This window comes from Piliocolobus tephrosceles, chromosome 4 (assembly GCF_002776525.5).
Source record: "Piliocolobus tephrosceles isolate RC106 chromosome 4, ASM277652v3, whole genome shotgun sequence".
NCBI classification, from domain to species: Eukaryota; Metazoa; Chordata; class Mammalia; order Primates; family Cercopithecidae; genus Piliocolobus; species Piliocolobus tephrosceles.
Window position 1 is genome coordinate 37,877,815 of NC_045437.1, and position 27,452 is coordinate 37,905,266.

General features: G+C 40.1%; 1 protein-coding gene across 4 annotated transcripts in view; it reads left to right on the top strand.

Annotated features, from left to right (window-relative positions):
* Positions 1 to 27,452, top strand: part of OSMR (oncostatin M receptor) — a 94,761-nt gene that overhangs the window by 16,264 nt on the left and 51,045 nt on the right. For 3 of the 4 annotated variants that reach the window (XM_023216485.3, XM_023216484.3, XM_023216486.3), the window contains exons 2-7: positions 5,122 to 5,207; positions 13,857 to 14,029; positions 19,255 to 19,426; positions 21,542 to 21,826; positions 23,069 to 23,204; positions 23,750 to 23,901. In XM_023216485.3, coding sequence (XP_023072253.2) covers positions 5,135 to 5,207; positions 13,857 to 14,029; positions 19,255 to 19,426; positions 21,542 to 21,826; positions 23,069 to 23,204; positions 23,750 to 23,901 — 991 coding nt within the window. In that variant the 5' untranslated portion in view covers positions 5,122 to 5,134. Of the gene's footprint in view, positions 1 to 5,121; positions 5,208 to 13,856; positions 14,030 to 19,254; positions 19,427 to 21,541; positions 21,827 to 23,068; positions 23,205 to 23,749; positions 23,902 to 27,452 lie in introns of those variants that run through there. The other variant, XM_023216487.2, reaches the window with a different exon arrangement.

Consider the following 27,452-nt stretch of genomic DNA (forward strand, 5'->3'; position numbering starts at 1 on the left):
TCTTTCTCTGGTTCGTAACATCTATTTTATCTAAATATAGGTACTCTCACTTGCTTTTGATTTCAATTGGCATAGAATATCTTTTCCTATCCCTTCACTTTCAGTCTGTATGTGTCTGTACTGGTAAAGTTTGTTTGTTGTAAGCAGCCTGTAGTTGGGTCATTTTTTAAATCCTTTCAACCTACATCTTTCAAGTGGGGAATTTAATCCATTTACATTACATTCGAGGTTCTTACTGATTCGTGAAGACTGATTCCTGTATTTTGTTAACTGTTTTTGATATCCTTTGGTCTTTTCTTTCTCTCTTATTGTTCATCATTGCAGTTTGGTGGTTTTCTGCAGTGGATATATCTGAGTCATTGCTCTTTCTCATTTGCATGTCTGTTCTGCCAATTAGTTTTATATTTTCATGTGTTTTCATGATGGTAGATATCATCCTTTCACTTCCAGATATACGATTCCCTTAAGCATTTCTTGTAGGGCTGGTGTAGAGGGGATAAATTCCGTTAGTTTTTGCTTATCTTGGAAAGACTATTTCTCCTTCATTTTTGAAGGATAGCTTTGCTGAATACAGTATTCTTGCCTGAAGTTTTTTTCTTTCTTTCAGCATTTAGAATATACCAGCCCATTGTCTCCTGACCTTTAAGTTTTCTACTAAGAAATCCATTGTTAGTTTGATGGAGGTTTCCTTATATATGACTTGATGCTTTTCTCTTTCTTTTTAAAAAATTATCTCCCTGTCTTTGACTTTTGGCTGTCTGACTTTTTTGGGGTTGAATATCTTTTGGGATCTCTGAGCTTTCTGTATCAGATGTCTATATCTCTTGCAAGACTTGGGAAGTTTTCAGCTATTATTTTGTTAAATAGATTTTCAATGCCATTGCCCGTGTCTTTTCCTTATGGAACACCAGAAATTTGAGTATTTGGTCACCTTGTGATGTCCCATATGTCATGTAGGCATTCTTCCTTCATTTAAGTTCTGTCTATCTGTCTGTATCTCTCTCTTTCTCTCTCTCTGTGTCTCTTTTATGACTGAGTTATTTCAAAAGACCTATATACAAGTTCAGAAATTCTAGTCTGCTAATGAAGCTCTTGATTGTATTTTTTTATTTCAATTATTGAATTATTCAAGTACAGGGCTTCTGTTTGGTTCCTTTTAATGATATCTCTTTTGTTGATTTTCTCATTCAGATATGAATTGTCCTGATTTCTTTGAATTGTTTATGTTATATTGTATCTCTCTGAGTTTCTTTAATATCATTACTTTGAATTCTTTTTCAGACGTTTCATAGATTTCTTTTTCATTGGAATCTGTTGCTGGAGAATTATTATGTTCCTTTGGAGGTATCACGTTTCCTTGCTTTTTCATGTTTCTTGTGTCCTTACATTGCTATCTGAGCATCTGGTGAAAGAGTTGTTGTTTGTAATTTTATGGATTTGCTTTCATAGGGAAACATTTTTTTCCTATAGCTGTATCAATAGTGTTGGTTGGGTAGAGAGAGTGCTTAGGTTTTGATTCTGGCTGGACACAGTAGTGTAGTCTCTGTATGATATATTTTGCTGTAATCAGCATTAGTAGTGTCTGTGAATTCCTTGGTGGCTTAGTCTGCTGTTGTTAGTGGAAGCTGTGGTGAGACAGGCTGGTTGTTGAGCCCCACTGGTGGTGGTGGCACTGGGCCTAGTGTGTCAGTCCTTGGGCCCCCACATGCCCACCTGATGTACACAAGCACCAGTGGTAGTGGGGTTGGATAAGCCAGTCCTTGGGCCTCCATGTGGCTTTCTTGGGTGTCAAGAAAGTCAGCATTACAACACCACAGCCCTCTGAATGGATATTGGGTGATGTCAGCAGGGCTGCAGGAATGTGGAGAGCAGGGTCTATTGGCCCCAGCACAGGATGTAGTCTAATGAGGGCTGGGCTCTCAACATGGTCCTGTGCTGTTGAGAGGAAGGGGGCAGGGACCCCACACGCACTCCCTCTCTGGAGCAATGCCATCACACAGACTCCAGACAGCAGACAGATCTTCTGGCTCTTGGGCAGTATGTGTGGTGTTGGTAATGGTAGTTGTGGCAGGTCAGCCCTCAGGGCCCCAGTCAGCACATCAGTGCTGGTGGTGGCTGTGATGGGTTGTGGCAGGCCAGTTCCCAGACTCCAGGTAGTGTATGCAGGTGGGTTCTGGTGGCAATGATGATGACAGGCTCATGCTCAGGCTTCCAGGAGGCAGGTGCAGATGCTGGTGGTGTTAGACTGGGCATGTTAATCCCCAGGCTCCTGGATGATGTATGTGGGCACCCGCAGGCTGGGTAGGGTGGGGGGGAGCTGTCATCAGGACTCCAGAAAGTGTGAGTGGCTGCCACAGGTGGTGGGCAAGGCAGATCAATTCCCAGGCCCCCGCTTCATGTGTGCAGGCACTAGTGAGGGTGGTGCTGGGCGTGGCAAGCCTGTCTCAGACCTCCGGATGTTGTGCACGAATGCTAGCTGTGGTAGATGGGGGAAGTTGATCCCCAGGGCCCCGGACAATGCACTCAGGCAGTGCTAGTGACAGTGGTTGGTGGGGTGGGCTGGTCCCCAGACCTCCTAAAAGTACATGCAGGTGGGTGGCAGCCCTGATGCTGGAGGTGGGGGATGGGTTAGAGTTGCTGTCAGTAACAGTGATCCCAAGTAACGGACTCTCCGGCTTTTGGGAGCACATGCTTTGGCTTCTTTTGTTCTGAGGGTAGCTTCCCCAGTGTGCTGTACCAGTTGTTCCCCAGGATGTAGACTGAGGGAGGTAGAGTGCTGGGGACACAGCCACACTGCTGGGTCCAGTCAGCATTACAACACCACAGCCCTCTGAATGGATATTGGGTGATGTCAGCAGGGCTGCAGGAATGTGGAGAGCAGGGTCTGTTGGCCCCAGCACAGGATGTAGTCTAATGAGGGCTGGGCTCTCAACATGGTCCTGTGCTGTTGAGAGGAAGGGGGCAGGGACCCCACACGCACTCCCTCTCTGGAGCAATGCCATCACACAGACTCCAGACAGCTCCGTATGCTAGTCTCAGGGCTGGCAAGGGTGGAGGGACTATCTTGTGGCTAGGATTACAGGAGTGCACAGTAGTGATATAAACCACTGGGGATCTCTCACTTAACTTTTCCTGGAGCTAGGGAGTTTCTTCTGGCTCTGAGCCAATCCTGGCTGGGTCATCTGCTTTACCTCTCTCTCCTTCTCAGGGGTTCTCTGTCACTTCCCTGCTGAATTCCAGTGGTCTCTCTTCGATGCTATATTCAACATGTGATTATCTGCTCACTGTACTGGTCCTTTTAAGAGGAGGTGAGTGCCAGGTGCCTCTAGCCATCTTGAAGCCCCTCCCTCAGTGTTTTCTATTTGAAGTTTTAAGTAGAGATTTTGGAGAAGTATGAATGACATGTTTGCCAAAAATAGAAAGTAGTGGAAAGAGGTGCTTAAAGGAATATAAACAAAACCTCTTCTTTGCAGATTTTTGCCTCTGTTTGCAATTGGGTTTACCTATAGACAGGTCTGACCACCCTAGAATAATTTGTTCATGTGGTTTAACCCTCTTCTAGTCTTCACGGTTGTTCCCATTTACCTGTAAAATATTATTTTTAAAAATAGAGGACATAGGCAATAAGAGTTGATTATCTGGTTTACTGAATTGCTGGCTTTTGATAAAATCCAGGTGGCTGGACAGAGGCAGAAATTGTTTTCAAATTAATTGTTTCATTGTTGCCCTCTGCTGAGTCAGAGTTTGAAGGAGAAAAGTGAAATTCAGTGCTTCCCCTGACTAACACATTTGTTATTAAATTAAGAACGTATTAACCTTTTTGAGGTCATCCAGCCTTATTCTTGATGTCCACAGATTTTCCCGTGGTCAGAGTACCTGATGAATCACTGAAGCTCTTTGGGTCTTTACAATTCTTTTCTAAGGAAAGGAAAACCGGAAATTATTTGGAATAATGAAAAACTGACAGTCTCTTGGGAGAATATGCTAACCTAGGTTAAATTTTAATGAGGGAGATAGGGAAGAATGGAGATGCTCTCACCTCCAAGTAATTAATTTAAATTTAGCTTTCTTGAGACTATTGTATTTGGAGATAGGGAAGAATGGAGATGCCCTCACCTCCAAGTAATTAATTTAAATTTAGCTCTCTTGAGACTATTGTATTTGTTCTCTTTCTAATCAGATTTTGTTGTCCATATTTAACTCTTGTTTCTCTGCTTGACCTTTCTTTACCAATCTCTGCTTGGTCTGAATGAATTGCTTGATCAGTTATCCATTGCCACCAAGCATCAGTGGCACATGGCAATAAGCATTTATTGCTCTTTTACCTAAGGTGAGCTGCCCTTGTCTGGGGTTGGCTGGCTGCTGGCTGATCTAGGCTGGTCTCAGCTAGAGCAGCTGAGGTGGCCGTCTGTGTTTCATGTGTTGCTCATTCTCCTTCTGGTTCCAGTAGGTGATATGGTTTGGCTGTGGCCCCACCCAAATCTCAACTTGAATTGTATATTCCAGAATTCCCACATGTTGTTGGAGGAACCCAGTGGGAGGTAATTGAATCATGGGGGCTGGTCTTTCCTGTGCTGTTCTCCTGATGGTCAGTAAGTCTCATGAGATCTAATGGGCTTATCAAGGGTTTCCACTTTTGCTTCTTTCTTATTTTCTCTTGCCGCCGCCATATAAGAAGTACCTTTCACCTCCTGCCATGATTCTGAGGCCTCCCCAGCCATGTGGAACTGTAAGTCCAATTAAACCTGTTTTTCTTCACAGTCTCAGGTAGGTCTTTATCAGCAGCATGAAAACAGACTAATATAGTAGGGTAGCGCATAAATACTCTTTTCATGTCAAAGGTAGAAACACAAAAGAGCAGGTAGAAACTGGCACACCATCCTACCTGGCACACTATCACTTGTGCCTTATTTATGGACCTAAGAAGGTCCCATGGGGCAGGGAAATATACTCTTCCTATTTTGGGGGGGGACTCTAATGTAGCATGACAAGAGACATGGATACAGGGAAGGGAGAAATATGGGAGCCTTTAATGCCTCATCTACCACAGTTGGCTCAAAGAAACCTACCAGGATTGAAAATTAAATAAAATTTTCTTTCTTTGTAATTTATATTTTTCAGAAAACCAGAACTGATGGCTCTATTTGTAGTCTTTCAGACAACATTCTTCTTAACATTGCTGTCCTTGAGGACTTACCAGAGTGAAGGTAAGAAGTGGAAGGAACAGTAAAGACAAAAATCATGTCGGGAATTGAAGTCATTGTGCTTTGAGAAAAAGTTAAACAGTTCTTTTTTCTTTGAGAATTACTTAAAATTCATGAGTATCTCCCATGAGAAGATTTGTCAATCTCTCTAAGCAGTGGTTGCTTTAGTCTTGGCCTCTCTCATCTTGATGGCTCTCTTAATAAGCCACCCCTTGACCCTGACTTCCTGGTCAATGCACTGGTCCTTAGGGCAGTTGTAAATAGACTTAATCCCTTAGAAATTCATGATGGATATATTTTATCAGACCATAATCAGAGCAGTTCTTTCTGTACCTTGCTGAGAAAAGACACTGGATATACCACATCAGTGTTGACCACTAGGTTAGTACAAGTTTTTATGTCTCTCAACTATGTTCATTGAGAAGCTGTTAGCTTAGTAAAATATGAGTAAAAGCAATGAAAATACGAACCAATAGAAACTCTTTCAAGTCTCTGCAAGACAATATGCTAAATGCTGAAATGTTGTTTATAGATAAATAATATTTGTCACTTAGCTACTCCCCAAGGAAAGGTATTTTGAGATAAATTAACTTTATAAATAAAATCAATAAGAATTTAATACCTCTAAAATATTTATTGATACCCTATTACTTTGAACTCGTTTAGAAGTAGATCTTAGACTTGAGAGAGTTTCTATTGGTTCATACTTTTTTGTACCTTTCATCTGTATTTTACAAAGCTTTACATTTTCCTCTTCCTGTATTTATTCTTTGCTGTGCTCTTCTTTTGTTTTATTTTTTTGTCTTTTTTTTTCTTTTCTTCCTTTTTGTGGAGAACAGGGTCTCACTATATTACCCAGGCAGGTCTCGAACTCCTGGGCTCAAGCTATCCTCCCGCCTCTGCCTCCCTGAGAGCTGGGATTACAGGCGTGAGCCACCGCACCTGCCTTTTTTTTTTTTTTTGAGACAGAGTCTCTCTCTGTCGCCCAGGCTGGAGTGCAGTGGCCGGATCTCAGCTCACTGCAAGCTCCGCCTCCCAGGTTTATGCCATTCTCCTGCCTCAGCCTCACGAGTAGCTGGGACTACAGGCGCCCATCACCACACCCGACTAGTTTTTTGTATTTTTTTAGTAGAGACGGGGCCAGGATGGTCTCGATCTCCTGACCTCGTGATCCACCCGCCTCGGCCTCCCAAAGTGCTGGGATTACAGGCTTGAGCCACTGCGCCCGGCCTGCTGTACTTTTCTTTTAAAGGAGAGTACAGGTGTTTGCTCCTAGTAATTACTCATGCAGTTCCTGTCCATGGATTCATGAAAATGATCTTTGCAGGGAATATGCATAGAATTTCTCATCTTCCTTGAAACTCCATGAAAAGATACTTGAAAAAGAAAAGGAAACATTGTTCTGATAATTGCTCAATTCTCTGTCTGGCATTCCTTTCATCTGGATTTATTTATATTAGGTCCAGGGTATATGGGAAGATGCTACTATGCTGCTTCTTTGGGCATCTTGAAAACCATAGTTTGATGTTAGTCTCTTCTAATCTGGGGCCGAAAAGTGGGAAATAGGATTTCTTATTTGTAGGATGCATACCTCTCGCTCACTCTATCTTACTTGCTAAAATCTAAGCACAGTGCAACTGGACTGAGTGGTCAAACCATATAATAAGGAGGATTTTCAAATAGACCCACTGCCCCACCTCCAGGTGTAACTGAAATGCAGGTTCAGTTGCTTGCAGCTTGCAGAGTCCAGTTAAAATGAGCAAGGTCTGGTATAAAAAAAGAAAAACAACTTTTTATTCCAAAGCTAACTTAGGGTATTAAGTACAGGCTTTCCTCTTTAAGGGGATTGCTTTGTTTTTGAAGTAGAGAGTGGGCACTTTTCAAGCAGGGGACCTATGCAGTGGCAGAAGTGAGCAGATAGGGATCTGCATACTCACTTTAGTACCTTATCTACTGGTTAGTTGAGTTGGCATCCTTTTTTAAAATTTTTTTATTTATTTTTATTTTTTTGATTTTTTATTATTATGCTTTAAGTTCTAGGGTACATGTGCATAATGTGCAGGTTTGTTACATATGTATACTTGTGCCATGTTGGTGTGCTGCACCCATCAACTTGTCAGCACCCAGCAACTTGTCATTTACATCAGGTATAACTCCCAATGCAATCCCTCCCCCCACCCCCATAATAGGCCCTGGTGTGTGATATTCCCCTTCCCGAGTCCAAGTGATCTCATTGTTCAGTTCCCACCTATGAGTGAGAACATGCGGTGTTTGGTTTTCTGTTCTTGTGACAGTTTGCTGAGAATGATGGTTTCTAGCTGCATCCATGTCCCCACAAAGGACACAAACTCATCCTTTTTTATGGCTGCATAGTATTCCATGGTGTATATGTGCCACATTTTCTTAATCCAGTCTGTCACTGATGGACATTTGGGTTGATTCCAAGTCTTTGCTATTGTGAATAGTGCTGCAATGAACATACGTGTGCATGTGTCTTTATAGCAGCATGATTTATAATCCTTTGGGTATATACCCAGTAATGGGATGGCTGGGTCATATGGTACTTCTAGTTCTAGATCCTTGAGGAATCGCCATACTGTTTTCCATAATGGTTGAACTAGTTTACAATCCCACCAACAGTGTAAAAGTGTTCCTATTTCTCCACATCCTCTCCAGCACCTGTTGTTTCCTGACTTTTGAATGATTGCCATTCTAACTGGTGTGAGATGGTATCTCATTGTGGTTTTGATTTGCATTTCTCTGATGGCGAGTGATGATGAGCATTTTTTCATGTGTCTGTTGGCTGTATGAATGTCTTCTTTTGAGAAATGTCTGTTCATATCCCTTGCCCACTTTTTGATGGGGTTGTTTGTTTTTTTCTTGTAAATTTGTTTGAGTTCTTTGTAGATTCTGGATATTAGGCCTTTGTCAGATGAGTAGATTGCAAAAATTTTCTCCCATTCTGTAGGTTGCCTGTTCACTCTGATAGTAGTTTATTTTGCTGTGCAGAAGCTCTTTAGTTTAATTAGATCCCATTTGTCAATTTTGGCTTTTGTTGCCGTTGCTTTTGTTGTTTTAGACATGAAGTCCTTGCCCATGCCTATGTCCTGAATAGTATTACCTAGGTTTTCTTCTAGGGTTTTTATGGTATTAGATCTAACATTTAAGTCTCTAATCCATCTTGAATTAATTTTCGTATAAGGAGTAAGGAAAGGATCCAGTTTCAGCTTTCTACTTATGGCTAGCCAATTTTCCCAGCACCATTTATTAAATAGGGAATCTTTTCCCTATTTCTTGTTTTTGTCAAGTTTGTCAAAGATCAGATGGCTGTAGATGTGTGGTATTATTTCTGAGTTGGCATCCTTATGGGCAGAAATAGACTGTAAGGTGGCTGAAAATTCTCCAGGTGGGAGAGAGTTTCACAGTGGGCATACTTTGGTTTGTAAATCAACTGTTATCTCTCAAGGCAGTCTCCTGGTGGGTGAGAGTTTCTCTCTGGAGCTTCTAAGCATATCATTATTAATAGATGAACTTGCCCTGTAGGGAGTGTCTGGTGAAGGGGAGATAAAAGGTTATAATTGCATTTCCAAAGGGCTAAGTAGGAAGTGGGGAACAGAGGGAAATGGGGAAAAGAGAAAATAATAAAACAATAGTAACTCATTCTCTTTTTTTTTGAAAAATGAGTTACTTGGTTACACGGGGTCTTCAGGAAATCCCAGGCATCTAACGCTAAGCTTTCAGCCCAGCTCATTTCTCTAGTAAAGTTTCATTTTCTGATCCAGCACTATTTACTATGTGCCTTTTATGTACAAGCCACTCTGCTCTCAGAGTAAGCTCTGCTGCTCATGCTTTCAGCTTCTTTTATTTAGATCAGATATGCATTTCCCTGTTTTTCTATCAACCAGTCTTCACTTCTGCTTCCAGCTTTCTCTGTCAAGCATGCTTTCTTTGGTAATTAATCCTGTCTTTGCTCTGACCTGTACTGTTCGGATTTCTTGTCTCAATTTCTGCTGAGGATTTATTCCAAGTAACCTGGCTTAATTTCTCCAATCAACAAGGCAGAGCCAAGACTTTCTTCAGTTAACCCTCGGTACATGTTTCCATCAGCCAGAGATTATGACTGCAGCAATATATTCCTCTGTCTGTTGTGTATATGTACATACAGACAGAGATAGGGAGATAAATACATAGTGTGTTTTTAAATAAAAGTTAAATTATAGTATATATATACTCAGGATTTTTTTATTACTTAAAACAATTACTACAACATATGATGAGTTTTTTTCTTTGATATTAAATGTTCTTCTAGAAACAACATTATTTTTAATTGCTGCATGATAAACCTTCTTATGAATGGACAATGGTTTATTTCCTTGAGTAGTGTTATGGATGGTCAGAGAAACAGGGTGGGGAAAGTGGGAGGAGATTATGTGGTTAAGTCCTGGTCTGATTCCCAAACCTGGCCTTCTTGGCCACACTCCAGCATTATAAAAAGAGAGCTGGACAGAGACCCAGGAGCCCTAGGTTCTGGTCTGATTGTGCGGCTGTGGCAAAGTCACTTCCCATTTTTTAACCTCAATTTCTTCATCTGAAAAATAATGGGATTGGGTTTAATAATCTTTATGATTCTTCGATCTCTCTGACTTAACCTTGGCATTTTCCACTGTTTCCCAAGGAAGTCCTAGGTTGCTTTTAACCAGATTATTTTTGACTGACGTCACTCGAGCACCTGAGTCATTCAGCACTCACTGATAGTGTATGTTAATATAGAGAGTTCTTTTGTCTAGAGCTTCCAGAAGTAAAATTTAGACTGGTAGTTGACTCATTCATTCAGCAACCAATCACTGAATGTCTTTCCCATAACTGGTATGTTCTTAGTCTTGGTTTCTCTAAGCTGAGTAAGGCTGAGTCCCAACCTTGTTTCACTCACAGTCTGCAGGGAGACAGACACAGAAACAGACTCTTACAGCATGTTGCAATCATTGCTCCAAACAAGGGCTTAGGAAATCTAAGGAGGAATTCTGAGGTATGATTATAGTGGAGTGAATCGGATAGCTTAACAAAGTATTTCTTTTAAAATATAACTTATTATTTGATTCTCAAACTAATACATGTTTCTGAAGAACGTTTACAAAATACCAAAAAGTATAAAGAAGAAAATTAAAATCACTCAACCTCATCATCCAGAAATAACTGCTGTTATAATGACTGTTAACATTTTATTTTTACTTTCCTTTATGGGTTTAAAAAAAATGTCCTTTAAAAATCGTAAAATGGGGTACATATTCCAATACATTTTTTAAAAGTGTATGGGAAAATCCAATGAAAATATATATGATTTAAATTTGGCAATAGAATAAAAGAGTAGGATTATGGGAACTCAATTTCTGTGTTATGCAAGCATTTTTATCATGAGTAATTAGTGACATTGATTCATGATACTCATTTGGTGAGTAAATTAGCAATATTAGTACATTCGCAATGTTATGCAACCATCACCTGATTCAGTTGCAAAACATTTTCATCACACTCAAAGGAAACCACTGCTTAAGCAGTTAGTCTTGATTCCCCTCTCTCCCAGCCCCTGGCAGCTACCAGTCTACTTTCTGTCTCTATGGTACTTACTATTCTGGCAATTTCATACAAATGGAATCACAGTATAAAACTGTTTGTATCTGGCTTCTTTCACTTAGCATGATGTTTGTGAAGTTAATCCAATTGTAGCATGTATCAGTATTCAATTTCTTATGGCTGAGTAATAGTCCTTCGTATGTATATACCACAGTTTATTCATCTGGTCATCCACTGATGAAAGTCTCATTGTTTCCACCTCTTGGCTGTTGTGGATAATGCTGATGTGAATTTGTGGACAATTATTTGTTTTAATTCCTGCTTTCAATTATTTGGGATATCTACCTACAAATGGAATTGCTGGGTTGTATGGTGATTCTATTTTCACTTGTTTATCTTGGAGACAGGGTCTTACTCTGTCACTCAGGCTGGAGTTAACTTTTTGAAGAATTGTCAAAATGTTTTCAACAAAGTGGAGCCATTTTACAATCCTATAGGGGCTGTACAGGGGCTGTAATTTCTCCACATCCTCACCAACACTTGTTATTTCCATTTTAAAAATTATTATAGCCATTTTCATGGATATGAAATGGTACCTCTTTGTGATTTTGACTTGAATTTCCTTAGTGACTAATGATATTGAACATCTTTTCGTTTGCTTATTAGCCATTTGTATATCTTCCTTGGATAAATGTTCATTCCAGTCTTTTGACTTATTTTATTTTGTTGTGACAGGGTCTCACTCTGTTGCCCAGGTGGAGTGTAGTGGTGTGATCACGGTTCACTGCAACCTCTGTCTCCCCGGCTCAAGCCATCCTCTTATGTCAGCTTCTTGAGTAGCTGAGACTACATGTGCCATGACACTCAGCTAATTTTTGTATTTTTTTTGGTAGAGACAGGGTTTTTCCATGTTGCCCAGACTCTTCTGCCTATTTTTAAAGTGAGTTCTTTGTCTTTTTGTTGCTGGTTTGTAAGAGTTCTTTATATAGTATGGATACTGGAACCTTATCAGATATATGATTTGCAAATATTTTCTCACATTCTATAGGTTGTCTTTTCACTTTTTTGATATTGTTATTCAATGCACAGAATTGTTTATTTTATTGGCTATTTTTGTTGTTGTTGTTGTTGCTCATACTCTGGATTCAGATCTAAGGACCCACTGCCAAACTCACGGTCGTGGAATTCACACTGAGTTATAGTTATCACCCTAGCCCTTCCCAACATCACATTTACAAAATATCACGAGGTAACTTTCTGGGAAGGTAACCATTGTGGCTCCCTTGCCTTTTATGGGCATTCTTGTTCATCTCACTTTCATAGAATGAGTTGTCTGAGGTGTTCCTCCAAATTCTGAGGTTATGCCCCATTTGAATCTGAAGCTTTTTACTGTGTGGACCAATCACATGAAAAACATCATGTTTGTCTTGTATCCACCAGGGATACTCCTCAGTTTATCTGGCTCCATACGGAGCCCCATCCTGTCACCTGTGTCCTGACTATGGCAGGACTTTGTTGTTGGTGCCATGCAAAATACTTCTCAGACATTCCATTTCATGCAAACTTTGATTGGGCCAATGCTTCTGTCTTAACAGTTGGAGGACAGTAAAGGGGGACACAGGTGTTGGTATTAGAGAGATTCCTATTTAATTTCACATAGCTTTGTATATGTTATTTACCCAAATTGAGCTTGAGTTTCCTTATCTGAAAAATTGCTGTTTAACAGTTTTGTAGTAGGCATTGCATGAGACAGCGTAAGTAAAGGCCCTAGCACTGTGCCTGGTCAATAATATGTGCTCAATTTCGTTGTTATTTTTACTTCCCTATGAGAAAAATAGCATGTGCAGAATGGCAGTTTGGGGACATTTTTTCAGTATTGAAGATTGTTTCCATTTTTTGTTGTCAAAATGAGATAGTCTCTTACCATTTAAACTTAATGTTAGAGAGGTTCAAATGAGGAGGGGAAATCCCCCTGAAACTAGAAAACTGAATGCTTAAAAGATGATATCTGTTATGCCATGGGTCATCAGATAGCAGCTGATTTTATCGATACAGGCTTTATCTGTTCAATACCTTTGTACCACTCCCAGTTTACTTCTGATACCCTCACAGTTGAAATAGTTGAATCAGCAATACACAATTATTTTCCAATCTATATGGTGTTTTTCTCCTCTTAAGTGGAAAGTCATGATTTGTTCTTCTCTAAGAATTAGCAGTGACTTAACTCACTCAGTCAGGACACATTCTGTCTCTAGTGGCAGATATATCTGCTTAAACCTCTGTGTGCAACCATTTGCAGTGGCGCCATTGGTGGTTTATGCAGTCAGCCTAAGAGATAGTCTGCTGCTTCCCAAGGCCACCAACTTCAGCAAACCTGTTTCATGTTTGAATTCCTATTCTTTTACAGACTGCGTCATACCACTAACTGGTCTAAAATTCCAATCTCTTGGACTATTTCATATGAGTTCATCATGTCTCTCCAACTAACTTCCTTCTTTGAGCTAGGACCCTTGTCACAGTTATTTTGTTTCACATCAAATGTCTGGTATCTTGCTGGTCTCATCGAAAGAGTTCAGTTAATTCTTGCTAATCTTTATCTTTTAAGTTAAATACATTGAGACATAAATGACCATGTCTACGGATAAGACATGCTCCCACATTGTAGTCTTTTACCAAACTATAAAATATTGACTTTCGAAAAGGAAACTTTCATTTCTGATTTTCAGAAATATAACATTTCCATCAAAAAGTCCTCTTTCTTTTCTTCAGACTTGTTATAAATTTCCAAACCAGTTAGATTGTCCAATAAAGGATTCTTCTGTTTCGTTTACCTGTTTATCAATGTATGAACTTGCTGTATATTATTGAGCAAGTCACTTCATTCATCTAGATCTTCATTTCTGTGTCTGCTAAGTGATTTCCAAATTCTCTTCCACATTTCCAAAGTGTCTGATTCCAGGATGCACATATGAGCAATATTTTCCAGAGCTAAATAATGATGATATTAAGGTTTAATTATTTCTGACTTTTCAATCATGCTCCTATTAAATATTATTTCATACTTCATTTTGATCTTTTCAGTTTTGGCTGAACGTTTACCATTGACTCCTGTATCACTTAAAGTTTCCACCAATTCTATACATCAGAGTTTGCATTTACAATGGACTGTCCACAACCTTCCTTATCATCAGGAATTGAAAATGGTATTTCAGATCCAGATCAGTAGGATTGAAACATCCAATGTCGTCTGGGTGGTAAGTAATTTTTTTTGGCTCAGTATTTTAAAAACTCATCTTTAAAAAAAAGACACCATGGCTTTCTTTTATAACATCTGAAAAATTCTCGTTTTGGAAACATTAGCAGCTCAAAACAGTTTGTGTAAACAATTACATTTCTGTGTTTTCAGTTAAGGATAGGTAGGTAGGATGAGATGCACTAAGAAAATAGGTTTTCTCAGTCTTCTAAGAAGACTGTTGAGTCTGCCCTCATGAATACTGGATTCCAGAGAGCCACGAAGATTAACCATTTCATTCCTCCTACCTCTTTCTTCTCTGTCCCCCAGAGATTTTCCTAAATAAGATGTAATCATGTGGCAACATTTTTCTTTTGAATGTAGCGTCCTGACAGTTTCTTGGCCTGTACCCAGCTGAAATGCAAGGAAGAGTAAGTACTAGCACTTAATGTTCCATCCAACAAGGAGCCATGTTGTTGAGTAATTTCCTGTGTCCTTTGTTGCCTCACATGTGGCTTTTTCCACAACAAATTAAATTAAGAAAATACTGAATTTCACACTCTTTTTGTCTTTGAATTCTTTGGGGTGGATTTTTCACTTAGTTCAAATGATTATTAGGTCAGTTTTGCCTGAGGTGTCCCCATCTAGGGCACTGGGACACATTAGTGGTTAATGATTTCCGTTTCTCATCTGGGAACTAGAGTAATCTATATGCACATAATGTTCAGTCATTTTCATGGGATATTTAAGGACAGTGGAATGTTTTCTCGTTGAAAGGAACTGAGAATTTTCCTGCAGGTAAGAGAAGCCTAAGACTATACTTGGGCCCTCTGTCAGCTCAACCAGGCTCCGGTCTTCACCCAGGCAGTGGAGGCTTTGGGTACACAGACACAGCATGGATAGTTCCTTTGGTAAAGCATACAAGTCACTAATTTTAACATTTTCAGTTTCTTTCCATATTCATTATTGAAATTTGAGATCTGAGCAAGTTTAATAAAATTTTGACTCTGTCCATTTAGGATTCATATCAAGTCTATAATTCTACCTCTCAAAGGACAGTTTCCCACAATGAGACTTGGTATGGTGATTTTCAACAACAGCGATGCTTGTATGTAGCTGTTTACTCCCTTCTATCAACACATCTTTCCACTATCCCACCTTATATTAGTGAGTCTGATTTTTGTATTTTTAATGGGAACACTCGTTGGTAATTTGGGACGAGTAAAACATAGAAGCAAAGGTCATATTGAGACTAAGGATTATCCACACACAAAAAAATTGAGGTGGATGTGCTGGAGGAATTGTGGAAGACTAGCACTTAGCACCATTAGCAGAAATAACATTAACTGTAGACTACATGGATCCCATTCTTTATTTTTCCAAAAGGTAACTCATATCTATTGTTTTGTTAGAAAAAGTAATATTAGCCATAGACCAAGTGGATCTTTTTCTTTATTTTCCTAAAAAGCGATTGTTCATATCTGTTTTCATATTTGATTCCCATAAGAGTCCTCTTTTCAAGGGAAAGCAGCTAGTATAGACTATTTCTGTAAACTTCTAGGGCTCAAGATCCTTCAGGGTAGAGTTTTGCCTTGTCTATTGTGTCGTCCTCATAATACTCAACCCAGCCTGACTACAACGGTGGAGAAACCACAGCACAGAGAGGTTTGTTGTGTTGCTCCAGGTGACAGAGGCAGGGTGGGAATCATCCTTCACCCCTGTGCCCAGAAAGGAATGACAGTCACATGCAGCCCCAGGCCATCGGTGGGCTCATGTCCTATGGAATAGAGGATGCCTTGAGAAACGCTGCCTGAATCACTCATACCTGAAGTTGAGGAGAAATGTAAGATCCTCCTCCAGTTAAGGAGGAGGATGCTGCTTCTGTTTAGACCAAAATCTCCCTTATACAGGGAAGTTCCCTGTAGTGCAAGTCTGACAGGGTACTCTCATTCGTGCTGGGGGATAGGGTGAAGCTTCTAGACTCAATGTCTCGGACACCTCTGTTCCCAAACAAGCCAAAGGAAGAGCGCCTTGACTTAGTTACTTGCAGCTGGACCAGAGGCACTGAGCTGTCTCCTGGATGGCACTGGCCATTTGGAACCCTGAACTGCATGGTCCTACCCTCCTGGGTCATGGTTCCCCCCTTCCCTTTGCTTTATGATTTTGTCAATGACATAGGAAGACAAAGTAGAGTAAGAGCTCAAGCTTGGAAGGAAGCCAGGTGTGGGAGTCAAATGTCTCAGTAACAAATCAGTGACCTCTGTTAGACTTTTGCGTAAATGTGTGTGTCAATTTCTTGTGACTTGCTGATGTCTGCAAGGGTCAAATTAAACTTACCGCTTCAATGAATGAAATGACCCAAAGACAATTCATCATATTTAAAGGAAAAAAACATCACTGAATTGGGGAAAAGTTTTATCTCCTCTATTAACAGGGCTGTAAAGACCACAAAGCAGAAATTGAGGTTAAACAGGTTCCACACATAAATAGTGTTTGGGGGAAATACAACTCATTGCCTATTAATGAAATGATTAAATTATTCAGTCCAGAGTTTTAGACTGTGCGCCCAGATCAGGCATTGTGCGCAGTGTGGGAATGTCAGCGCTGAGCCCGCTGGAAAGAATGAGGAGGTGAACACACAAATAGGGTATTCTACACATGGGCTGTGTGTGCAGATCACTGATGAAATGCTATGAGGTTGGGGTGTTACGCCTCACCTTCTCCCACAATTTGGACAAAGGGCTGTTTGAGACCAAATATCCCAAGAGGATTGAAGTTAATTTCGCAAGTAGAATAGAAAAGAGTGCTCTGAGCAGACCCAACAGGCATGAGCAGAGGCCCTGAGAGAAGGGGCTAGGAAATTTCCAGGCCTGAAAGCCGGCTGTGGTGCTGGATCCCTGAGCACATGGGGATGGGGGCGCAGGCCTTGATGCACAGGACCATGAGGTGCATGCTCAGGTTTTGTTTTTTTTATCCCAAGGGCAATGAGAACAAAGGAAGTGGCAAGCTCTGATTTGAATAGCCGCACAGCAGAGTGTGGTGGGGAACTGGGGAAAGGGATATGTGGCCACTAGGAAGCAAGCTGTGGGTTCAGCCAAAGCAGAGATGTAGGTAAGAGAAGCGGCTGTGGGGTCCAGCCAAAGCAGAGATGCAGGTGAGAGAAGTGAGCTGTGGGGTCCAGCCAAGCAGAGATGCGGGTGAGAGAAGCAGCTGCGTTTGAGGGAGAGAAGGGAGGTAAAATTCAGTCTGTGACTTGTTGGCATTAGAGTGAAGTTGATGTACTTGCTTCTAGCAGGGGTCGGGGGGAAGAGAGGAAATATTTTCTCTTTTTTTTGAGATGGAGTCTCACTCTGTTGCCTAGGCTGGAGTGCAGTGGCGCAATCCCAGCTCACTGCAATCTCCGCCTCCCAGGTTCAAGAGATTCTCCTGCCTCAGCATCCTGAGTTGCTGGGATTCTAGGTGCGCACTACCACACCTGGCTAATTTTTGTATTTTTAGTAGAGATGGGGTTTCACCATGTTGGTCAGACCAGTCTCAAACTCCTGACCTCATGATCTGCCTGCCTTGGCCTCCCAAAGTCCTGGGATATTTGCTCTTGAATTTTAAAAGTACTTAAGCAAAATGTACTTGACATAGCTCATGTTAAATAGTGAGAGTTTCATGGGTCAGGACCTCACAACTTGTTAAAGGAACATATTTTGTGATCTAGGAATAAAGTAGTGCAATAAATGGGAAATCAAATATAAACATTTAAAAAACCACAGTCTGCAGAGAGTGAAAAAGAAAGCCCACAATTAAATGCCCCCTGGGTGGGATGTTCTCAGCCCAGGGCTGGGTTTAATTCTGTCAGGGGCACTGGTTCAAGTTTGTGACCTGAACAAGGGGCAGACATAAATAGGAGAAGGCCTCCGAGTTGCTAACTCCAAGCAGTGTGTGACATGTGACTTGTCCCATCCCCTTCACTGAGGAATTATTATTCTCCTGTAGAAACATGGATGCAGACTCGAGCTCAGGTTCCCCCAGGAAGTGTCAAGTGTGTGTCGTCTCCACCTTGCAGCTGTGGGGCAGGAAACAGGGGTCTTGGAGGAGGCACACTGAGGAGACCTGGAGCTATGGGGCACGTGAAGAAGACAGTGTGGTTCCTGCTCCCTCAGGACCGTGCTAGAGTCACAACTGATATACCAACAGCTAGCCACAGCATATAGGAGGGCCTCAGAAGGGGTGGAGACAAGAGGAATGCAGATGAAAGAGCAAGAAAGGCTTCATGAAGGAGAAGGGGCATAACCTGGGCTTGAAGAATGGGACAGATCCCCACACAGCAGGGAGTGGAAGACACCAAACCAAAGACACTGCCTGAGCAAAGACAGGTCTGAAATCATAAGGCATATCCAGAAGTGTGGAGGAAGCGCTATGTTTGGAGAGATGATTCCTGCAAGGGACTGCTGGGTTGGAGCCAGATTATAGAAGGCCTGCATGACAGGGCAAGGTGTAAAGGAACGATTGAAGCCTGTGGAATTAGAGAATGGAAACACCAGCATCTCAGAAAGATGAAGGCTAAAGGCTGTGTCAAAAGCCCAAATTACAGTTCAACTTAGACAAACTTCCTAGAGAACAGTGTAAGATATTTTGTGTCATTGACATCTTCAGGACCTAAGAGTCTGACAGATGGAGCCCAAGAGATGGAATATGGTCCATGTGGCCACCATATCTGAAAGGACAAGAGACAGAAAACCAAGGGAGACTCAGAGAGCCATCTGTCAACTTCCGAGAGAAAATGGAACTTCTGCTGTGCCATGAAAGACTGCTTTCTTAACTGAGATTTGACCATCCTAATCCAAATCTTACCAAAGATGAATTTTTTTTTAAAAAAATCAATTTTTTAAAAAAGGATGACAGTGTTAATTCTCTACTTTTCAAGAACTTTCTTAGCAGATTCTCTGAGACTGGCATAGTGAACACCTTCTGTCTCTGATCTGTTCTCCCAAGACCTGAGTAGCCTCTGTCTTCTCTCCTAGTTGTTCCACATGAGTCCCATGGAATTAGAAGACCGTAGGGATTGGAAGCTGAGTTTTCAAAAGGCAGGAGGTCATAGCTGGCTCCCATGTGAGGCATCAGAACATGGGGAATTGACTAGCAGAAATAAAGTTCACTGGTACATATTGTAGACCTGCATTGGGGTCTTAGGTTTGTGCTTTGGGATAAGTCAAGTCGGCTATGTGTTTCCAATTTTTTCCTCTTTGCTTTTAGGGGAATTACAGCACCACTGTGAAGTGGAACCAGGTTCTGCATTGGAGCTGGGAATCGGAACTCCCTTTGGAATGTGCCACACACTTTGTAAGAATAAAGAGTGTGATGGACGATGCCAGTTTCCCTGAGCCAAATTTCTGGAGCAACTGGAGTTCCTGGGAGGAAGTCAGTGGTAAGAAGTGAGGTGGTTACAACAGTGAAAAGGGTTAATATATTTTTTAATGAGGAGCAATAGTCAAATAGTGGAAATCTCCTTTGAGGAGCCCTGGGTAGACACTGACATTATTTTCTTTTGGCTCCTATGGAAACTAAAAAACACAGGTGTGAAACTTGGCACTGGAAGATATAGTCTGAAGTCTTACTTCTGAGCTTACTCATTGAGATAGTTGTGCAGATTCAGGCAATTTTGCATTTGTTTTCAAAACATGTGAAGTGTTAAGTGAACAAAGCAAGACATAAATTGTAAATATGTATTTATTTGAGCAACATAAAATGTGTATGCATCTAGAGTAGAGTTTGGGAACCTTTTTCTGTGAAGGGACAAGTAAGAGATACTGTAAGCTTTTCAGAGCATACAGTCTCCGTTTTGACTATTCAACTCTGCTACCGCAGTGTAAAAGCAGCCATAGTGTGTAAACCAATGAGAGGGCTTTGTTGATAGAACTTTATTTGCAAAAACAGGGCCGGGCATGGTGGCTCACGCCTGTAATCCCAGCACTTTAGGAGGCCAAGGCGGGTGGATCACTTGAGGTCAGGAGTTCAAGACCAGCCTGGGAAACATGGTGAAATCCTGTCTCTACTAAAAATACAAAAATTAGCTGGGCATGGTGATGGGCACCTGTAGTCCCACCTATTCTGGAGACTGAGGCAGGAGAGTTGCTTGAACCCATGAGACAGAGGTTGCAGTGAGCCTAGGTCACACCACTGCACTCCAGCCTGGGCCACAGAGCGAGATTCTGTCTCACACACACACACCAAAAAACAACAGATGGTGGGCTCAAATTGTAATCCCCACCAGTCTAGTCAGGACTTGAAGGGCGGGGAGGCGGAATATGGATAAATGAAAGTGGTGAAAATGAGATTATGGATAAATATATTTTAAATATTCTTTAATACTGATAATTTTGTTGTAATTAAAATTTAGAGTGGGTTTTGTCAGTTTCTTTTGCTCCGATTAAACTAATAATAATAATGAGATAATAATAATTGAATTAAATCTATGACCTAGTCACTTTTTAAAGTACTATACATATTTAGTTCTCATATCAGTCCTATAAAAGGACTTCTTATCCTCACTTCACAGAAAAGGAAACTGAGGCACTAAGAGGTTAAAGAAGCCATGCAAGGTCACCATGCCACTAAGTGTTGGAGCTGGAATTCCACCCCAGACAATCTTAACTCCAGAGGTCATGTGCTTAACCATTATATCCTACTACGGAAAGGAGTACACATCCGCAGGGAAAGATATTAAAAAGATAGTAACCGGTTGGGTGCCATGGCTCACATCTGTAATCCTAGTACTTTGGGAGGCTAAGGTAGGCGGATTGCCTGAGCTCAGGAGTTCGAGACCAGCCTGCACAACATGACGAAGCCCCAGTTCTACTAAAAATACACAAAATCAACCGGGTGTGGTGGCACATGCCTGTAGTCCCAGCTACTCTGGAGGCTGAGGCACGAGAATCGCTTGAAGGTTGGATTTTTAAAAAGCTTTAAAAAAATGAACTTTTAAAAGACCCCTCACACTTGAGGGACTGGCATTTCTGAGAAGGCAGGAAGAGATATGATCTCCAGTATAATGAAGAGATTATGAGGGATTTGGGAGCTGTATAGACCTTGCCATTCTGAATGTGGCTTTGCCACTTTCTAACTGAGCAAACTTTGGCTAAGTCCTACGTGACCCCTTGTTATAAGGTACTAAGAACGACATGAGATACTGTACATACACACTTAACATGGCCTCGGGCAGGGCTGGGACTTGATAGAAAGCGGTTACAATAACCCAGCAATAGCAATCACGCAATCTTCAGGTGGTAATAGTAATGTGCTGTCTGTGGCAGTAAGAGCAACAGCAGTGGTATCAGTGTAACAATAGGAACAATGGTGGAAAGGATTGTCTTGCATTCACCAAAGGGTAGAGGTTTGGCAGGGAAATTTAGGTTGCTATTTTCTCCAGAAGATAGAAAAAGCTAAAGTTATCTGCTGAAGGCAAATGGATAACTTGTTTTAAGAGGCTTGAATTTTGAGTGCAATTCTAACTTGGCTTTTTTTTTTTTTTTCTTTCTTGCAGTACAATATTCTCTTGGAAGGGATATATTGTTCGTTTTCCCTAAAGATAAGCTGGTGGAAGAAGGCTCCAATGTTACCATTTGTTATGTTTCTAGGAACATTCAAAATAATGTATCCTGTTATTTGGAAGGGAAACAGATTCATGGAGAACAACTTGATCCACATGTAACCGCATTCAACTTGAATAGTGTGCCTTTCATTAGGAATAGAGGGACAAATATCTATTGTGAGGCGAGTCAAGGAAATGTCAGTAAAGGCATAGAAGGCATCGTTCTCTTTGTCTCAAGTAAGTGTGCAAATTCTCTGTGGCCCTTTCTTCTCATTTCCTGGGGAATAGATTAAATCTCCTTTACTAGAAGACAAACACTTCCACCCACGATCTTGATTTTCTTTTGTTTCCCAGGTTTTCTAGGAGAGTCTCTGAAGTTGATGACCTTTAGTAATGTTTCCAGGATTTCCTGTTGTTTTCTTGTCCTTCCTGAGAGTTGTATTCCTAGAGATCAATAGTATTAGCTAGAGACAGTTCAGGTCATGACCTGGACCACTGGGAAAATACCTTATTTTGCCCCACCCATGCTGGAATTACTTTGGGATCACAGAGGGAGGGTAGGGGCTATAGATTGGACAACCACGGAGTCAGCCAGGGTTTTAGCCCAGGAGATCTGGGATTTAATCTTCTTGCCCTGGCTGGGTGTGTCATCTTGGCCAAGTTTCTTAGCCTCTCTGAGCCAGTTTCCTCCTTTGTAAAATGAGGACAGTGATGGTGATTGTGAGGATTAATGAATGTGGGTAGCGCCTGGCCACAGTAATAACTGTGTGCAGTAGGAGATCAGCAAATGGAGGCCATTACTGTTCTTAACTGTGCAGTAAATTGGTTCCATTGGATATATTAGTGGAGGGGGAACATTTTGGTTTTTATATAGATCGTGTGTGCACAACTAGTGACCTCCTGTATTTTGTTTTGAGCATCTCCTTCCCCTGCACAGTAGGGAACATCTCCCTCCCTGCCTCCCTTGCCAAAGGAAGTCTCCAGTCTCCTGGATGCCTGGCTCATCTGTGTCCCCTTAGCATGGCCACAAGAGGCAGCAGTAACTCTGGGGATTCGGAGGTGCTTCGCCATTCCCCAAACACGCAGCTCCTGCCTGTTGAATTTAGCAGGTTCACAAATCTGACTGATTCTCTCGCATCCCCAAAGCATTCTGTGAGCCACAGCAAGCAAAATGAAACACTGGCAGGCACTGGGGATACAACCCTTGTCAAGTGGATACAGCATCAACCACTTGCATGACATGGACCATCCATGCCCTTGACATCTCAGAAAATCACAAGGGCAGGAAGGGGAAGGGGCCAAGATGAGGTGACCCCTGAAAAGTGACTTTTAGAGGCTGTTGATAGGTAGCCTTCCACCTCAGTCACCCCTTCATTGTTCAGAGTAACTCTGTGGCTTCAGACTCTAAACAGAGCTTTCCATTTGGCTTATCTTCCAATAAAAAGATTTAACTAGGTATGTTTTCCTTTGTATGGACAGAAGTACTTGAGGAGCCCAAGGACTTTTCTTGTGAAACCCAGGACTTCAAGACTTTACACTGTACTTGGGATCCTGGGACGGACACTGCCTTGGGGTGGTCTAAACAACCTTCCCAAAGCTACACTTTATTTGAATCGTAAGTTGGCTCTGGTTACATTATTGAAAAGTTCTTCCTTGTTTGAGGTGCTTGTGACAACATGGCAAAATCTACACTTAGATGTTGCAGGAAATTTGAACAAGTATTTCAGAACCACCTGCCAAGGTCAAGAGGAAACCTTTAAGTGATGATAAGTGTCTAATACTTTCTACTTGAGGTTTTTTAAAAAGGAACATTTAGCATAGCATGGTAAGAAAGACAGTTAATGTATACCTTGACGTGAAAATAGTCATATCTGATAATCTGGGTCTACCCAATTTCTGACTTTTTAGGAATATTCCAAGTAAATTAAGGGATGTTCTCACCACCCATGGGAAGTCAGTGATTCATGTTAAGACGTTTCAGCACATACATCAAATTTGTAGAAACAATATTTTCATTATTGGTATTTGTTGGTGATGGATCAATGCCATTATGGGGAACATAGTTTGACAGTCACTGAGTATGCCCTGAGGGATAAGGGATACATTTGCTTTGACGAAAATAAAAACCTTGTAATGTATTATTTTGTTTTGTTTTTAAAGATTTTCTGGGGAAAAGAAACTTTGTACACACAAAAACTGGTGTAATTGGCAAATAACTCAAGACTCACAAGAAATGTATAACTTCACACTCATAGCTGAAAATTACTTAAGGAAGAGAAGTGTCAATATCCTTTTTAACCTGACTCATCGAGGTGAGACTAGAGTTGTCACAGCCCACCGTGGCTACTAACATGTCTTTGTTTGACAGACTGTGTCATCAAGTAAATGTGCTGTAGATCTTTGCCTCATTCACAGCCGATGTGAGAGTTAGGATTTATACCTGTTGTTGATGCCACGTTTCTCCTCATGGATGCACGCATCCCCTATTATTTGTTTGTTTTAATAATGTCACGAGCACCAATGAGCTTACTAACCCACTTCAAAACTAGGACTCTAACAATAACTTCTATCATATCTCATCCTATCATGCCCTCACCCCCGCTCCTTCCACCAAGATAATTATCACTTTAAATTGTGTGCATGTGTATTCTCATTTCTTATGTAATGGTAAAAATGCCGTTATTTTGTTTGGTTTTAATGCATAGAAAGAATATCAAGCTGTGTGTAATAATTCGGTAATTATGTTTATGTAATATTAAATTGCTAATATTTGCCCATATTGTTTAGTGTTGCTGTAGTCCGTTCACTTTTACTGCTGTGTAGTATTTCATTGTGTAACTATTAAATATTTTATTTGTGCATCTCCTTTGATGGATTTGCAGGTTGTATCAAGGTTTTTGCTCTTGGGTACATGTTAATATGAACGTTTTTATACGTGTGTCCGGTACACATCTACAATTGTTTTTCTTGCTTATAATGCTTAAGCATTGGATCAGATGTAGAATATGTTCAACTTATAGGATAAGGTCAAATTATTTTTCAAGGGAGTAGTACCAGTTATACTCCCACCCTATAGATTCACGTATTCTTACCAAGTTGGTATTGGCACATTTTTTTTTTTATTTTTGCCAATTAAATGGCTATAAAATGGTATTTCATGATAGTCTTGAGATTGAATCTTATGAGTGTTTTGGCCACATCTGTTTTCTCTTTTATGAAAAGCTTACTCATGCAATTTACACATTTTTTGTTGGTAAGAGTATTCATATATTCCTGATACTGGTTTGTTGTTCATTTCTATACTGCTAATATCTTATCCCAATTTGTAACTCACTTTCTTTTATATGTCTGTTGATGAACAGAAGTTTATCATTTTTAAAGCAGATAATTTTATAAAAATATTTTAAAGAGATATTTCCTACCCCAGGATCAGAAGGGCAGTCACCTATAAGTTTTTAGTAAGAAGTTTAAAGGTTTTTAAGAAGACAAATTCCAAATCCATCTGGGATTGATTTTTTTTTATATTAAGTGAGATAGGGTTATGACACTGAATTTTTCTGTTTGGTAACCATTTTTCCATAACTGTTTATCAAATAACTCTTCCTTCGCTAATGATCTGACATGCCACCTCTTTCACTGTTATGAAAGCATAAGAGAGTTCTGGATTCTTAATTCCACTGGTTGGTCTGTTTATTCCTGCACTAGTATTACACTAACTTACTTAAAGTTTCAGATTAGTCTTGACATCAGGTAGGATAAGTCTGTCACCCTATTCTTTTTCAGAAATATCCTCACTCTTCTTGGTGCCATACTCTTTTGTGTAAAATTGATAATTAATTTACCAAATTCTATGAAAACCCCTACTGGGCTTTTCACTGGATTTGCACTTAATCTATAAATACAATTTGGAGAGATCAATATCTCTATGTTACTAAATCTTCCTGTGCGTGGACATGGTATATTTTTATATTTCTTTAGGTCTCTGTTAAAATCATTTCATAAAGTTTTAAATGTTTCCCTTGTATACTATTTTTCCCTTGTATATTTTTTGTACTACTGATACGGTTCCAGTGACTGGAGGAACATCCCGGTTCTTCATTTCGAGCCGGTTTGCATAAAACCACACAGACACATGTGGAGTGGTTTTACGGAGAGAAAAGTTTAATAGACAAGAAAGAAGCAAGAAGGAAACAGCTCCCCCATACAGAGACAGAAGGAGAAGGGATTTCCCCCTGTGCAGGGGGAAGGTGGCTGCTTATATGAGGAGGCTGGAGGAGTTGGTTTCTGATTTGCATAGGGCTGAGGGGATTGGTTTGACCAGGCATGTCATTCACGTACCCTAGGAAAAAAATGGCCCTCCCACCCTACCTTTTTAATATGCAAATGCAGGGCACCTTGATGTTCTACGCACAGCACATAGATATTACCTGTTATATCATCTCCCTTTTAAATCTTGCTGCATCTTTTAAGTCCACAAGTAACTATATATGTTTAGTGTTCACCATTAGAGCTTGTGCAAATATTTCTCCGGTCATTTTGATTATCTGAAATTTATTCCCTAGTACTTTCTTCAGAAAGTGCTTATGGAAACAACAGTTCCTTGAATTTTTGAATGTCAATAAAAGTTTTACTCTGGTCTTTGTATTTAATGGTCAGTTTGAATAGATATAAAATTTTTAGCTTACATTTTCTTCCTTGAGTATCATAAATTTTATCGTTGCATTTTTTTTTTTTTTTTTTCTGGCATACAGCAAGGCTCATGAAAAGCCTAGTAGTAATGGTAATCTATTTTTTTCCCCATTAGAAGTCACTTGGTTTTTTTGCCTAGATGCCCAAAAGATTTTTTTCTTTTTCTTTAAAACCCTTGTCTTGGTGTTGGCTATGCTAGGTTGATGTGTTCAGTAATATGGTACATTCTTTCAATATGTATTATCAAATATATTTTTAATTCAGGAAATTTTTTGAATTATCATTTTTGGTATTTGGCCACCTTCCTTTGGTTTTCTTTTTCAGGAATTCCTGCGAACTCTATATTGAACCTTTTTTCCGATCTTTAATATTTGTTACTTTCTCTTGAATTACTTTTCTCCCTTCATTTATTTTATTTAAAAATGTTTTTTCTCCCTTTACCTCCTGTTTGCTTAAGAAATTATCTGTTGTGTTTTTTTTCCTGTGGTAACTACTTCCAGTTTAGTCTTCAATTTTGAATTTATTTTTTGTTTTATATCTATTTCTTTCCTGAGTTCTGTTACCTCATCCATGACATTTGCTAAATCTGATTTATATTGTTCTCTAATATCTTTTATCACTTTTACCATGTCTTTTAGTCTATTTTGAAGTAGTTGTCTCATCATCATATTCATTTCTGCTGTATCTGTGGTTGTGTCTTTTTCATTCACAATATTATCTATATGTACCTTTGCTCTTATTATTTGGTAATCTTGCTAGAAGTTTAACTACTTTGATTTCTTTTTTAAAAGAAACCAATGTTGCTTTGAAAATTGTTCTTTTTATTGTGTTTTTTTGTTGTTGATTTCCACCGTAATTTTTATCACCCATTTTCTTCTACTTTCTTGGATTTTTTTCTGTTGTTCCTTTTACTTTTATAAGTTGAGTATTAGTTCACACATAAAATATTTAAAGCTATATATTTCCATTGAAATACCAGTTTTATGGCATCCACAACAGCCCAGTAAGTTTTAACTTAACATTGCAGTGCTTTCATTATAACGAACTATATATGATACCATTTCTAATCCATGAATTAATTTGTTTCAAATTTTCTAAAATGAAATTTTTATTTTTTTGTTATTAATTTTTAACAGAAATTCACTGTGGTCATAGAAGGTGTTTATGTGATATG